This window comes from Hippopotamus amphibius, chromosome 4 (genome assembly GCF_030028045.1).
Source record: "Hippopotamus amphibius kiboko isolate mHipAmp2 chromosome 4, mHipAmp2.hap2, whole genome shotgun sequence".
Lineage (NCBI taxonomy): Eukaryota > Metazoa > Chordata > Mammalia > Artiodactyla > Hippopotamidae > Hippopotamus > Hippopotamus amphibius.
Genome location: NC_080189.1, coordinates 15,382,158 through 15,394,815, shown reverse-complemented (window position 1 = coordinate 15,394,815; position 12,658 = coordinate 15,382,158). Strand labels below are relative to the sequence as shown.

Here is a 12,658-nt window from a genome sequence, read left to right as displayed (position 1 = left end):
AAAGGGTTGGTTAAATTTTGACACATATGATATTTAAATCATATTTAAGCATATGATTAATTTACCAGAATTCTAATAATGGGTGTGTTGGGATGGTACAGGGGAATTATCTGTTTTGTTTGTTTCTTTGTGATTAAATTCCCTTTCCCCAACTGGAAAGACTGTATTGTTGATTTGGTTTTTTTCCTGCCCTGCTGCTCCTTAAATACCTATTTCAGTTATACACATAATATAAGGAAATGCTTACAGGAGAAAATGCAAACAGTACAGAAAAAGTAAAAAGGAGGAAAGTAAAAGTATCCAGAAATTTCTGCTCACACAGAATAAAAAGCTCCTAACTTTTGGTACACATCTGCCCTCCCTTCTTCTGGATCTCTGTTCCTGCCTCTCCTCCTTCTTCCCTTCCTTCCTTCCTTCCATCCATCCATCCTTCCATCCATCTTTCCACCTGCCGATCCAATCATTCATTTATCCAGATTGAATTAACATTTTATGTAAATGGAATAACATGCTTTTTCAGCTCAAATATATATCCTGAACAATTTGCCAGTATAAATCTACACAGTACTCTCTTGGGTGGATTTAATGTTATTTTTAATAAAGAAAAAAATATTAATTAAAGAAAAATTAATTAAAAAGTTACTTAAAATGGCAATTTTATACTGGTAACACTACCAATATTATTTTGATAGACTCCCCCACTCTCAGTTTCTGTACTTGTTATGGTAATGCACTTTTCACTAATCATGTAATTGGATGGCATGTCAGTGCAGTCATGTCTCATCTGCATTAGCTCTTTATCTTAGCAGACAATTTTGACTTTAATGTAGTTACACTAGACTTCTAAAAGGCATTGAGGTTTTCAATCAGGATTTTTTTAGAAGTTTAGAGAAGTTGCTAGGAAAGTTAGAGTGTAGTGGCATTCTTAACAGAAATAAGAATTTATTATTCTTATTTACTGTAATACCTTAGAAGGTAGATGGTAAAGACCCTTTCTCTCCATGCTTTCCCCACTGTAGTTAAGGTAAGTGCTGTGGTGGCATAAATTAATATATAATATAAGGCTTATTTGGATTTGTCTGTTTGTTTTTGAGAAACTAATTGAAGGAACTTTGAAATGATTTTTATGTAGTTTTATTTCTTCTTAATAGTAAAAATAAAATGTCAAGTACTTTATATTGTTCTTAAGAGAAATATACTTCTTTAATTCTTTTGCTCTTTGAGTGTTTTAAATTGTAATTTTTGTATCTCTTCCTTGAATTTTAAGCAAGTTAATTTTTTTGATAAAACAAAGAATATTCTCTCTTAGGTATTCAGAGTTTTAATTCCTAATACTCTTGTTTTCTTAGCATTAGTGCCTTGCTCATAGTGAATATATGTGGAATAAATTACAAATGACTTCTACCATAATGAGCAGAAAACATCATTTAAGTGTGCTTGAATTGAATCTTTTGCCAGTTTAATGTACCAGTTTCTCTATGTACTAGCTGTGGGTAGCTGAAGGACAGGCATACAAAGAGGCCAAAATGCAAGAAAACAGTGAGGGTCAGTGTCGTAGCAAACCATACTATACAAGATGGGTAATCTTAAGATAAAGGCAGAGGGAATTCCCTGGCGGTCCAGCGGTTGAGATTCTGTGCTTCCGCTGCAGGGGGCTCGAGATAGATCCCTGCAATCAGGGAACTAAGATCCCAAGTGCCACGCAGGGTGGCCCCAAAATTAAAATATATATATATATAAAAGATAAAGGCAGAATTTTTCCTAGGCACAAGGAGGATAAAAAGAGAATAGTCTCTGAACAGATAGATTTGGAATAGTATCTGAAGATCTGATACAGGTGGGTGAGGGGAGAGGAGGTTTCATCAGTAATACAGCTAGTATATGGATGTTCCTTTGTCTTGGTCTTAAGCCTTCTTAGAATGGCTTACTAAGATGTGGCAGCTGTGTGCAGTGCATCAGATGCTTTGGCTTTTGAGGACAGTTCAGTTAGGAACTCTACCCTCTGAAAAATTATTTTGGTTTTTACAGTCTCTAAAGAAGAATTCCAGTAGAATTTTAATTATGAGATTCCTTAGTTCTTTAAAAACTAACACTTTGTAATTTTTGATTAATTGTTTTTGATTTTCCAATATAATGCTGTTTGTGCTAGGAGTGTAGTCCAAAAAAGGACCAGAAAACTCCTGCATCCTTGGCGGCTTCAGTTGGTGGTCCTTCAACGAGCTCCAACACATCTGCCGTGGCCTCAACCAGTTCTAGCTCTACACCAGCCCAGGAGACGATCTGCCTTGATGACTCACTAGATGAAGAACTGTCTTTTCATCCACCCGCACTGGATCTTGTTTCTGAAGCTTTAGCCGTTATCAACAGCGGGAACAAGGGCCTTCCAGCTGGCTCAAGGATAAGTGTGCCAACTGCAAAACCTCGTCCAGGACTGAGAGAAGAAAAATTAGCAAGTATCATGAGTAAACTGCCACTGGCTACTCCCAAAAAACTAGATTCTGCTCAGACCGCACATTCATCAAGTCTTATTGCTGGCCACACAGGGCCAGTACCAAAGAAACCCGAGGATTTAGCTCATACTGGCATCTCTTCAGGCCTTATTGCTGGTTCTTCAATTCAGAACCCTAAAGTTTCCTTAGAACCTTTGCCAGCCAGGTTACTTCAACAAGGACTACAGAGGTCAAGCCAGATTCATGCTTCTTCCTCCTCACAGACCCATGTCTCCTCTTCTTCCCAAGCCCAAGTTGCTGCCTCCTCTCACCCTCTGGGAACATCAGAGGCCCAAGATGCTTCTTCATTAACACAAGTAACAAAGGTGCACCAGCATTCAGCTGTCCAACAGAACTATGTGTCTCCATTGCAAGCAACTATTAGTAAATCACAGACCAATCCAGTGGTGAAATTAAGTAATAATCCCCAACTGTCTTGTTCATCCCCACTTATTAAGACTTCAGATAAGCCACTTATGTACCGCCTTCCCTTATCTACTCCCCCACCTGGAAATGGTTCTCAAGGGTCCCACTCCCTGGTTTCTAGGACAGTACCTAGCACCACTACCTCCAGTAACTATTTAGCCAAGGCGATGGTGTCACAGATCTCCACGCAGGGTTTCAAATCTCCCTTCTCAATGGCTGCATCCCCCAAACTTGCCACATCTCCCAAACCTGCCACATCTCCTAAACCCTTGCCATCACCTAAGCCTTCTGCCTCACCCAAGCCCTCTCAGTCAGCTAAGCCTTCAGTATCAACTAAACTTATTTCCAAATCCAACCCAACTCCTAAACCTACTGTATCCCCAAGTTCTTCCAGTCCAAATGCACTAGTGGCCCAGAGTAGCCACTCCAGCGGTAACAACCCACTCCATAAACAGCCCAGTGGAATAAACATCAGCAGACAGTCTCCCACCTTGAATTTATTGCCCTCTAATCGCACTTCAGGCCTTCCGTCTACAAAAAATCTTCAGGCCCCTTCAAAGCTAACAAACTCATCATCCACTGGAACTGTTGGGAAGAATAGCTTGAGTGGAATTGCAATGAATGTACCTGCCAGCAGAGGTAGCAACCTTAACTCAAGCGGAGCTAATAGGACTAGTCTATCTGGGGGAACAGGAAGTGGAACACAGGGTGCTACTAAACCGTTGTCTACTCCACATAGACCATCCTCTGCCTCAGGGTCTTCAGTGGTAACAGCCAGTGTGCAGGTATGTATGTTAGATGCATTCATGTGATAAAATGTAAGATTGTGTAATTTCTCTTGTGAGTCAGTTTAATGACATATCAGTTGTTTATGATGACTTATAACTTACGGATATTGACATCATAGTGATGGAGACACTTGGGGATGAAATGTTTGTTAAGATGTGGATTTTTTTTTTTTTTTTTTTTGGGCTGTGCGGCATGTGGGATCTTAGTTTCCTGACCAGGGATCGAACCCACATCCCTTGTGTTGGAAGTGCAGAGTCTTAACCACTGGACTGCCAGGAAAGTCCCTGGTTTTTTTTTAATTACATGCTTACTTCCAAAATTTTTGAAGAACACAACTAAAATGCATATTTAAAACTATATCTTATCAAAGTCCAGAACAAAATAGTCACTTATGATTTTAACATACCTTCACTTCTCCTCTTTTCCCCATCCTAGTCCCCTTACTCGTGCCAACTTGTGTAATTTTTTATTTAATCAAATTTATGCATTCATATTTTTTTCTTTAACCATTTGTCTTCTCGAATAAAATTTTATTTTGCACAAATTTTGCAGTTATTCATATATAATTCTCTGTCAGATTAGTGTCAGTAATCCATTTATACCATACTTTCCCCATTCATGAGTTTTTTAATTTATTGATTGGCTGCATTGGGTCTTCATTGCTGCACACAGGCTTTCTCTAGTTGCGGCGAGTGGGGGCTACTCTTCATTGTGGTGCTCAGGCTCCTCATTGCGTTGGCTTCTCTTGTTGCAGAGCACGGGCTCTAGGTGTGTGGGCTTCAATAGTTGCGGCACACGGGCTCAATAGTTGTGGCTCACAGACTCTAGAGCATGGGCTCAATAGTTGTGGCGCATGGGCTTAGCTGCTCCGCGGCATGTGGGATCTTCCTGGACCAGGGATGGAACCCATGTCCCCTGCATTGGTAGGTGGATTCTTAACTACTGCATCACCTAGGAAGTCCCCATTCATGAGTTTTTAATTTAAATTTCTCTCTCAGCAGGCGTACCTAATTTGAGGAATTTTTTCAAGAAGGCTAATGTGAAAGCTGTTTTACTTTAGCTCTTGCATATTTGGTAATTTCTGTGCTGTCACACTCGACTTGATAGACTTCTTGGGTCACTAACTCTCTCACTCCAAATTTTGTAAATATTGCTCCACTGACACTTGCTTACTATTTAAGGTTGTAAAAAAGTGTGAGGCCATTCTGACTTTTTGTTCCCTTGTAAGTAATGTGTTTTCTCTGCTTAAATGCTAATCACATTTTCTCGAGTGTCCCCAGATAATGGCTAGGTTTATCTAGTTTACATCAATTGTGTACCTAGAAAAATGGTAACGTCTTTCAATCTCAGACCTGCGCATTTTTTCAGCTCAAGAATATTTTATTCCATTATGGGTCTGATTATTTTTCTGATCCATTTGCGTAGGTTTTTTGAGAACTCTTTATCACTCGTGTATTCCACCTCGGCCTTTCATGTCATCTTCTCTAATTGTTTTCATGTATCTGCCACTTCTTTGTATTTTGAGGTTTTCTCAAATTTGTCCTTCACCTTACTGATCTGGTTTCTTTAACATTTTTCCCCTTACCCGAAACATAATCCATGTTCACAGTAGACCAAATTCAGAAACAAAATAAAAGTCACCCATTATCCCACCAGTGTTCATAATTTTCCTATACTTTTTTAGATTCTTCAAGAAAGTGGATTTTACATAATATTCTGTTTCATAAGAAGCTTTAAAAAAACATAACATGTTATGATGTTATTTCTTAGATTTCTGAGTTATTCTTTGAAAATATCACTTTTATTGATTTATGAAATTCTGTTGTCTAAGAAAGTGCTCTGACTTTGTACTGCCTGTTATTTATGTGGAATTGGAACATCTAATGAAATGTTTCCCCTTGGTATTTGTAGAGGTTCTCTGCTATTCAGTACAAGCTAAGAGTTAGTATTCATTATACACTTAAAACCCAAATCATCACTCTGCCTTTACTGTAGGCTTAGGAATGAATGAATTCTAGAATTCTAATATAGAACAAAATTCAATTAACTGATAGCTTCATTAACTGAAGTCTAGGATAAATAGATGTTTTATCTATATGACTTTGCTTTTATCAGAAATGAGAGAATAACAAAAAAAAACTGATGAAGGACTGTATGTTAAAATTTAAGTTATAACTAAAGTCTGAGTCCACATTCCTTTTATTGTCTTTATTAAAATGTTGACTGTTTTTGAAATTAATTTTTAATTCAATCATAGGAATATGTGAGAGGATTATAACTGAAATGGCAGTTCCATGTCCTAGATCTTCCTCCCTAGTGTCAACTACTTTTAAGTCTCTTAGCTTTTTCTCTTGTGATTTTTAAAAATTGTGTTTTTAAAAAATAAAAATGAATGGAAGACAATTTATTATCTTTCAACTTCTCATTGTGATAAATAAGGCTTTTAGCTCACTTATACCTTTCCCATTCTCTTCAAAGACTAAAATTACAACTTTTGGTTAAATCTGTGACTATGTAAAATATTGTCTTTATTGAGCTAAACATCATGAACTGTGGTTTCAATAGGTTTCTATTATAAATTTGGGGCTTTTTTCCTGTAGTTAAAAATTGCTTTTTTTCCACTTGCTTTGTTTTCTTTGAATTTAAAGTTAAATCCCCCTCTATCTTTTGTCATCTCCAAAATCTATCAGTTTTTTTTTTTTTTTTTCCTGGAAACCTTCCTATATTTGATCATTTATCCTGAAAGAACAACTTGGTTTTTTGTTTACCAGTTAGTTTGTTAGCAAGGAACCTACATGGCAAAATTTGTGTTTCTAAAATATAACTACTTCCTCCTGGTTTTCTTCTTCTCTGAAATGGCTTTGTGATTTGGAGACCTTAGTGTTCCTACCTTCATATCCGATCCATTTTGTCTTTCTTATTGGTCAACCTAAGGTTCTTTATTTTTAACATAGCGTCTCACTGAGGTCTTATCAGCTACCTTGTGGCCTCTAGATCCTGTCTTTCTAGCTGGCCAACACTAAAAACAAATTTCCTATCTATGCCTAGAAAATATTCCACTCCTGTCTGAAAGACATCTTCAGCTGTTTGCAGATGTGAAAATAACAGGTCCTGAGGTTAACAAGTTTCAGTCTTTCTGGGTTCAGATTATTTTATCTCTGCCTGCTTTTTATTTAACAACTTTCCACTCAAGGCTTTCCTGTTCTTTCTTGCCCTTCAGCTTATTGATTTTCTGTGAATCCTGTCTTTGCCACTCTGTAATTCCCAAAATAATTCACTAAGCAAATGTTTACTAAGTGTTTAATATGTGCCAGGCACTCTTCTAGGTGCTGGGAAAATGGGGTGAATCAAGATCCCTCCTCTCATGGGGTATATATTCTAGGTAGGAAGATAAGCAAGACATAAGTATTTAAAAATACTTTAAGTGCTATAAAAATAGAATAAAACAGAATAATATGATAAAATGTGATTGCTGCTAACATAGGGAGATGGAGAAGGCCTCTTTGAGGAGGCATCATTTGAGTTGAGAATTGAATGAGCAGGAGCCAGCCATTTGGAGAGAAGAGCGAACAGCCCAGGCAAGAGGGAGATGGTAGATGTGAAGACACAGAGATAAGAAAGAGCCTGATGACAGTCAGGCCTGTATGGCTAGACAATAGGGAAAGATGGGGAGGTAAGGAGCTCAAAGATCAACTCCGAACCATGTGATGGAGGACCTTGTGGGCTACAACAAGGACTTGGGTTTTTGCTTCATGTTCAGTGGAAAGCCATTGGAAGAGGGTGGTATGGTCTCATTTGTATTTCAAAAGATCACTCAGGGTGTTGTAGAGAATGAGGGGCAGATGTACTCACCAAAATGAAACATGTCATTTAAAAAAAAAATGTAATGCCCACCACAGAAAGAGCAAAGTGTCCTGTCATATTTTCCCCTGGGCATGAAATTCGGAGGTCATGGGAAATATTTTTGATTATGGGGCTTTATCCCAGACTATTTGCCTGCTTCATGTTGACAGCTTCTCCTGTATGCTTCCGAATGATACCAACAGTGGGATACCCCCCTTTTGAAAGGTCTCCATCTCCATCTTCTATGAGAGAAAAACTTATAAATGCCTATATAACATTTAGATAAGCTGGTGTTTCATTTTAGTTTTATAAACGAAAGTGGATATGGAAGGTTTTTAAAAGTACAAAATGTTAGACATTTATGGCATTGTGCCAGTTTTTATTGTTAACACGTTTACTTAATTTTGGAAGTTGCCCTAATTTACATTTTCTGTCACTTTTAATGCTTCAATTAGCCTCCTCCAGAAAACCGTAAGAGTTCTCCTTGTTAGCAGTAAATAATGTTCCTTGCTAGCAGGGCTCTACTTGGGGCACATGGCCTTGGAGTGTGTTCCCCATATTATCCTGAGACTATAATAGAATTATGATTAAAAAGAAGAAAGAACCCTTGTTAATTCTTAAACTGATGCCGGATCCTTTTTTTGCTTCAAAGCATTGTTGTTTTTAACTTAGTAATTCTTTCCTAAGTCCCATTTTGTACATCATGATTAGCACAGTAGAGGGGGAAGACTGGCAAATAAGAAAAATACTCAAGTTCAAGCATAAAGTGATGAAGATCTGTACTTCAGAGTGGAAGGAAGTTGTAATTAAAAAAAAAAAAGACATTTGTTGACTGTGAGCTCATCTTGTCCTTCATTTTGTGATGCTTAAAAACTAAGGTTTCAAGCCTGAGTGGTGGGAAAGAATGAAGTTATTGATCTTAGCAGTTAACATTTACGGGAGGGAAGTGATTGTAGCAGATGAGTTCATTCTGGACTTGCCAGATTGGTGAGAGTTAGATTACCAAGTGGGATTCTTCACTAAACCGTGAGCTGAACAGGATTGAAATTGAGATGAGACGTCAGAACTATAGGTATAAATTTGAGAGATAAATAAAGGAGATAAGGGAAGGCTATTGGAGAACTAGAGGAGAAACCAGAATAGAAATCTTTTTGAGAATGTTCTTCATTTTTTGTTCAGGAGTGGTGTGGACTATTCAGTGTATAAGTATATGATGTAATGTGGCATTTTTGCGTGGGAAAATCACCTACATTTTCTCATACATTAACTAAGAAATAAAATGATCAGCCCTTAATTAATAATGTTTACTGGTAGAAATGATCAATATACAAAATAAAACTGACAATAGCTAATGCCTATTATTGATTAAAAAATATTTAAAGAATTCAGTTTTCTTGACCAAATTTAGAACTGTAAAAATTTTTTACCATAGAAGTTGAGTTGATAAAATAAGGCTACAAAAGAAAACTCACAACTGCAGAAACTATAGTAGATAATATCAGATACTGACAAATTTTGATTATAATCTTTGTTGATAAATACACATTAAAAAAGTCAAAATGGGAAAATGATTTAATTGCTTTATAGGAAATTGTTCAAAGAATTAAATTAGCTTAATAGAGTATATTTAAGTTCTCAGTGAAAACTCATCAGTGCTAGCATATTTCTAAGTGTTTTTCTTCATAAACATGGCATCAAAGCCCAGGTAGGGGAGTGTCAAAACACTCTCTAATTTGCCTTTTGCCTTCGGAGTCTAAATTCAAAAAAATAGTGGAATTGGAAACTAACTTTCAGGGGCTAAGGAGAGACTAGATAATGTGGAAAACAGAGGCTGTCATTCAGTAAGTTTGATAAGAAAAGGAAGATACATAAGTCATGTTGTTGGCTAGGGGTTGGGGAAGAGCCAGGAATGACAGGTGGTTGTAAAACAATGTAAGAGGTCTCTGTATATGCGAAAGCAGAGGAAATACGGAAAAAGGTGCAGTGCTTGATATTTGTAACAGAAAGTTCTGCATGGGTGGGGTTCATGGCATAGGTCAGGTGGTTAGCTTTTGAGAAAGAGGCAGGTAAGGCTAATGATGGGGAAGACACAGGATGGCTGTTATGATGAAAGTACAGGGTATCAAATTGGGGGGTCTGAGAGAGTAATAGTCTAGAACAGCAGCTGCAGGGATTGTGTCAGAAAAGATTGTTAAGACAGTAAAATTACAGAGCATTTTCAGAGACCAAATAGAAATTATATGAAATTAATGATCAGTATCCGATCGAGGGGCTAAGCAAAAGTGGAAATCTAAGCTTAGAAATGAGTGGATTAAGAGAGTGAATGGGTGTTAATATAGGCTTTGCAGTAACAGTTAGGAAGGAGCCTAAACTGGTGATGAAGAGCTGAGTAGACGTGTTTCCAAAGCCAGTATTGGTCACTCTTTGAAATGTAATTTACGCTTCAGCTTTATATCTGTCTCCCAAAGTTTCTGTTAGAGCAGATATAAGACACAGTCTTGCGTCCATGAGGATATTAAGTAAAGTAAATCAATTCAGGTTAAAGACTTGATTTCTTATGTATTTTGACCCCTGGTTTCTGCAGTCCACAGCAGGAGCATCATTATTGGCTAATGCCTCACCTCTGACTCTCATGACATCACCTTTGTCTGTAACAAATCAAAATGTGACTCCTTTTGGGATGCTGGGTGGCCTTGTTCCAGTGACCATGCCCTTCCAGTTTCCCTTGGAGCTACTTGGCTTTGGAACGGACACAGCTGGAGTGACAACCACCTCGGGATCTACCTCAGCCGCTTTCCACCATAGCCTAACTCAGAGTAAGTCGGGCTCTTTTATGTACTTGGCTACCTAGTTTGACAGAACGGGAAACCTCACATATTTGTACTAATTGAGAGTAGTCAAGTTGGCGTTAGTGAAGATTATGGAATTTTTTTTTAAAGAAATGCAGTTTATTTCATCTATATATGTAAAATAAGTCAAATTACTGGACTCTGAAAATTTTTTATGGTTTCTGAGTGAACTGTTCCGCATTTTTATCTTAATGAAATTTATAATAAGGGAATCAGATTTACTGGGTTATTTGCATACACATTTATATTTATACATGTAAGTATTTTTAAATGTATGTGCTCTAGTTTAAGAAAGCCTTTGAAGTCAAGGTCTGTGCTTGCATTAGATAAACTAAACTATTTTCATTTTTTATCTAAGAGGGCTCAAATCTTAGTTTTAAGAAGCTCACTGACAAGTCTATTTTCCTCTCAGATTTACTAAAGGGTTTACAGCCAGGAGCTCAGCATGCAGCAACGCTTTCCCACTCACCTCTGCCTGCACATTTACAGCAAACGTTTAATGGTAAGAAAGCCACCTGTGTCTTCTTCTCTTTTTTATTTATACAAATTTACCAATAGGTATTTAAAATCTTTTCTGAAAACAATGTGAGGGAATGACAAACATTGGAAAAACTAATTTTCATATGGCTGAATCCTTATTGGCAACAAACGCCTTTTAACAGAAAGGAAATAGATAAAGGAGATCTTTTGTTACATGTGCAGAGAGCCTTTTTGAAATTGTTTGTTATATGGAAATGATGACAAAGGATAGGATTCGTAAGACAGTGTACAAAAGTTATGTCCAGTAATTAGTCATAGTTGACTTTTATTGAAAGCTTATGAAGTGACAGATAGTCTTGCGACGACTCTCGTGTGTATTAGCTACTTAGATCCTTACAACAAAGCTGTGAACGAGGTAACAATCCCCATTTTACAGATCAGGAAACTAAATCAGAGGTAAGCAACTTGCCCAAGATCATAGGGTAGTAAGTGTTTAATCTGAGATACAAACCCAGTAAGTCTGACTCCATGGCCTGAATTCTTAACTGTTAAATTTCTCTGCCTCTTAGCCGTGATTAAATTAATGTGGTTTCAAACTGTACACATTATATACTTAGAGCCCAACTAGATTGCTCTGAAATCTGAAATTGGATAGTGGATGCTGGACTCAACCCTGGCCTCCAGATTCTTGCTCTCACCAGCAGTTGACCCTCGTAGAGCCCTGATAACTGTTCTGAAGGCCGTTTCAGGATCTGTGAGGAGCTTGGCTGCTCTCTTAACTTTGGAAGTTGACTGAGGCCTCTCTATTCTTTTTGGCCACTGCATTTAAAATTATTGCTGAGCAAGTTTTTAGTTGACCATAATGTGGAAATGTGAGCTTTAGAGCAATCTTGAGGCAACAGGTTGTAATTAATTCTAAACACCTAAGTGGTTAGCTGCCTCAGACTCACCCCTTGAGAGGATGAATACAAAACCACAGTCGTGCAAGTGGGGGAACACAAAGTAGGCACAAACGTCAACAATCCTGATCTTCCTGGGCTCCTTGATTCGATTGAAATTGCCCTGTGACTAAAGCAGTTCCACCCTGGGTATTGACAACTGCTTGGTGTGATGAGTCCAACTTAGAGCTGTATGTTCATGGGCAGATGGGTAGAAACCTGCAAGGAATTAAGACACATAGGATTCTTGTGGTTCGACATGACCCCAATATTCCAGATTTAGATGCATTATCTTGTTATCTGGCCAGCACCACTGTTGCAGAGGGAGAAAGAAAACAAGACTGTCAATATTTTCCAAGTAATTGAAGTTTAAAAGTTTATAGTTTTTCATTTTAAAAACATTTTAAAATATGAGACACTAAATTTGAGAATCAGGCTGGAATTTTTGAATTCTAGGACTGTCGCTTTGAGCGAGTCTAACTTGTTTGACCATCGCTTCCCTTGCTTGTAAACTGGGGACAACAAGGTTTTTTTTTTTTTTTTTTTACAGTCCCTTGCCTACCTCAAATTACATTGCATTGATACTATATTTATTTATTTATTTATTTTTAACTTTTTATTTTTTTATTTTTTACAATAAAGTGCATATATTTAGAGTGTACAATTTGGTATCCCAGTCTCCCAATTCGTTCCCCCCCCAACCCTCCCCACTTTCCCCACTTGGTGTCCATATGTTCGTTCTCTACAGACAACAAGATGTTTTTAATAGCCTTCTTATGAGAATTTAACAAAAATATTTATTTAAAGCTTCTAGCACGGCGCCTGGTACATAGTAAGAGCTCAG

General features: G+C 37.5%; 1 protein-coding gene across 5 annotated transcripts in view; it reads left to right on the top strand.

The window, feature by feature from the left end:
* The window catches only part of UBN2 (ubinuclein 2), an 80,525-nt gene that overhangs the window by 56,230 nt on the left and 11,637 nt on the right, over nt 1-12,658 (top strand). For all 5 annotated transcript variants that reach the window (XM_057730703.1, XM_057730706.1, XM_057730705.1 and 2 more), the window contains 3 exons: nt 2,150-3,700; nt 10,132-10,363; nt 10,809-10,898. In XM_057730703.1, coding sequence (XP_057586686.1) covers nt 2,150-3,700; nt 10,132-10,363; nt 10,809-10,898 — 1,873 coding nt within the window. The remainder of the gene's footprint in view (nt 1-2,149; nt 3,701-10,131; nt 10,364-10,808; nt 10,899-12,658) is intronic.